The sequence below is a fragment of the Sinocyclocheilus rhinocerous genome, unplaced genomic scaffold, assembly GCF_001515625.1.
Source record: "Sinocyclocheilus rhinocerous isolate Xijiao unplaced genomic scaffold, SAMN03320098_v1.1 scaffold2764, whole genome shotgun sequence".
Taxonomy (NCBI): domain Eukaryota; kingdom Metazoa; phylum Chordata; class Actinopteri; order Cypriniformes; family Cyprinidae; genus Sinocyclocheilus; species Sinocyclocheilus rhinocerous.
Genome location: NW_015650694.1, coordinates 288,603 through 291,404, shown reverse-complemented (window position 1 = coordinate 291,404; position 2,802 = coordinate 288,603). Strand labels below are relative to the sequence as shown.

General features: G+C 38.5%; 1 protein-coding gene across 5 annotated transcripts in view; it reads left to right on the top strand.

The window, feature by feature from the left end:
* Positions 1–2,802, top strand: part of LOC107712213 (CLOCK-interacting pacemaker-like) — an 8,212-nt gene that overhangs the window by 3,827 nt on the left and 1,583 nt on the right. For 4 of the 5 annotated variants that reach the window (XM_016517376.1, XM_016517378.1, XM_016517379.1 and 1 more), the window contains exons 2-3: positions 2,156–2,283; positions 2,370–2,500. In XM_016517376.1, coding sequence (XP_016372862.1) covers positions 2,175–2,283; positions 2,370–2,500 — 240 coding nt within the window. In that variant the 5' untranslated portion in view covers positions 2,156–2,174. Of the gene's footprint in view, positions 1–1,992; positions 2,017–2,155; positions 2,284–2,369; positions 2,501–2,802 lie in introns of those variants that run through there. The other variant, XM_016517380.1, reaches the window with a different exon arrangement.

Below are 2,802 nucleotides of genomic sequence, written 5' to 3'. Positions count from 1 at the left end.
GAAAATATATTAATATTAAATATCAATATATTATTTTTATTCAGTTCTGTGCAACAGAATAAGATATATTTTTTTTGTTGTTGTTGTTTTTTGACGTTTTTTTTCAGCCTAGCTGGTGGCAGAAAATGACAGTTTTAAAGTAGCGGTTTATGTAAGCCATTGAATAAAAGAATAAAAAAGGTAATTTTGAGTTTGTATTTCCAAATTCTGAATATTTTCTCGCAATTCCGAGACTATATCTCACAATTCTGACAAGAAAAATCAACTGGTCATTCTCTCTTTTTCCCCCTCGGCTCAGAATCATGAGTTTATAATCCCACACCTCCGGCTTTTTTTCCCCTCAGAATTGACAAACTTACAATGGTTGAGTTAAATCGAGTTATAAAGTCCGAACTAGGAGATAAACTTGCATTTGCGAGAAAAAAAGTCAGAATTGGTAGATAAAAGAGGTAAATGTTATAGGTTTAAATAGTAGGCTATTTCATGCTGTAACTGTAGGGCTAATAAAATATGACCCCTATGAGCTGCATATGTGAATATTATATAGACTTATTGTTTAAATCAAATTTATGCTTTAAAAGTAGGGTGATCACAGCAGGTTCAAACGTCTGCGTTTAGCTTCAAGTGGCGTCTTTGACGACAGTATTCTATAAAAATGATTTGCATTCAGATTCTGACATCCAAAGGCACAACAATACAGTTTTCTCTCTTATTCCATGGATTTGACCCGTTTCCCTCCGCTTGTTCCCAGTGTTTTTCTGCCACTGTTTTTCTGACGTAACTGTGATGTCTCCTCCGAATTGGTCTATTAGTTATTTTAGTACTTCAAATTAAACTATATAAAAAAAGTTAGTCAAGACAAACTTTAGGTTGGCTTGAGAAAGCCTAGCCTGAAAGTTTAAAGCAGTTGTAAAAGCCTGAGGTTTGAAAATTTAGATAGATGTTGATAACATGTTTCTAGCATGATTAGCATGTTTTTAGCATGATTAGCCTGTTACTAGTATATTGCTGGCATGATTACCATGTTGCTAGCATGATTAGCAAGTAACTTGCATGTTGTTAGAATGATTAGCAAGTGACTAGCATGTTGCTAGCATGATTGGAAAGTTACTAGCTTGTTGTTAGCATGATTAGCAAGTGACTAGCCTGTTTCTAGCATGATTAGCATGTTGTTAACCTGATTAGCAAGTGACTAGCATGTTGCTAGCATGATTAGCAAGTGACTACCATGTTACTAGCATGACTAGCGAGTGACTAGCATGTCGCTAGCATGATTAGCAAGTTACTAGCATGTTTCTAGCATGATTAGCATGTTACTAGCATGTTGGTAGCATGATTAGTAATGCTGCGTTCAAGTCCTCCTGGGACGTTCGTATACGAGTTGACAAGTCGTAATTACGACGTCAGGTGCATTCATAAACAAAAATTTACCGTCAACTACAGACGTTGCATCCATCGATTCCGCCATGTTTCTCATTGACACGCCCCCAACTCGGAAACTCGGGGCTTAAAGAAAATTTAGAGTTTCCCACTCGTAATAATGACTTTGTGGTGGCGTTCATGTGCGTTCAACTCGTAAATACGATCTATCCGACATGACTTGAACGCACCATAAGTAACTAGGATGTTGCTAGCATGATTAGGAAGTTACTAGCATGTCGCTAGCATGTTTTTAGCATGATTAGCATGTTACTAACATGGTGCTAGCATGACTAGATAGATAGATAGATGACTAGCATGTCGCTAACATGATTAGCAAGATACTAGCATGTCGCTAGCATGTTTCTAGCATGATTAGCATGTTGCTAGCATGCTTAGCAAGTTGCTAACATGTCATTAGCATTTGCTAGCATTTGACCCGTTTCCCTCTACTTGTTCCCACTGTTTTTCTGCCGTAACTGTGATGTCTCCGACGAATTGGTCTATTAGTTATTTTAGTACTTCAAATTAAACTAAACGATAATGAGAAATGTTTCCTTGGCAACTTGGTGAAATAAAAGAAGTTTTAGCTTTTTGGTGTTTTATTTTATTTCTGTTAAAGTTTTATCTTATTTCATGTAACAAAATTTTTGTTTTTTTTGTTTTTGTTTTAGTTGCTCGAGTTAAAAAGTGAGAGTTTTGTAGTCACATTCGTGTTTACTGTCGGATGTTTCAGGCTCGTACGGTGGAACAGGATGAGCTCGAGGCTGAAGGACGACGGTCGTTCGAGAGCCATGGCCAGATTCAAAAACAAGAGGATGGAAAGGTCAAAGCCGGACTCTGAGAGGGACTCGGGCTTCTCAGGTGTGTAACGGAGAGCTTTGGCTTCTCTTCTGTAGATAATGAAGCGTGAGTGTTGGAGGAGAGCTTCACGTGTGTGTTTCTGGCAGACGGCGGCTCTGAGCATCTGAGTGCGGTGGATCAGACGGACACAGACGACGCGTCGAGCTCCTCACGATCGCAGCTGACTCTGCAGAGCCTCTCTCCAGTGATCTTCATGAACAATGCGGTTCTAAAGCAGGTGAACGTCAGACCTCCTGTGTTTCCTTTGGTCCTCGCGGCTCTTAAGGACACACAATATGTGTAGTACAGCTTGTTTTGAATAGAAAGTAATGACGCGGCATTAGGATCACAGTGGACTGTTGTGTTGCAGGTTAATCTCACACCACATTAAGTCATATCTGAATTATAGATTAACCCATATGTGTACAGTACAAAAATAGAAATCTTTTCTAACAATATACACTACCGTTCAAAAGTTTGGGGTCGGTACATTTCTATTCTTTCTTTTTTTGAAAGAAATTAAAACTTTTATTCAGCGAG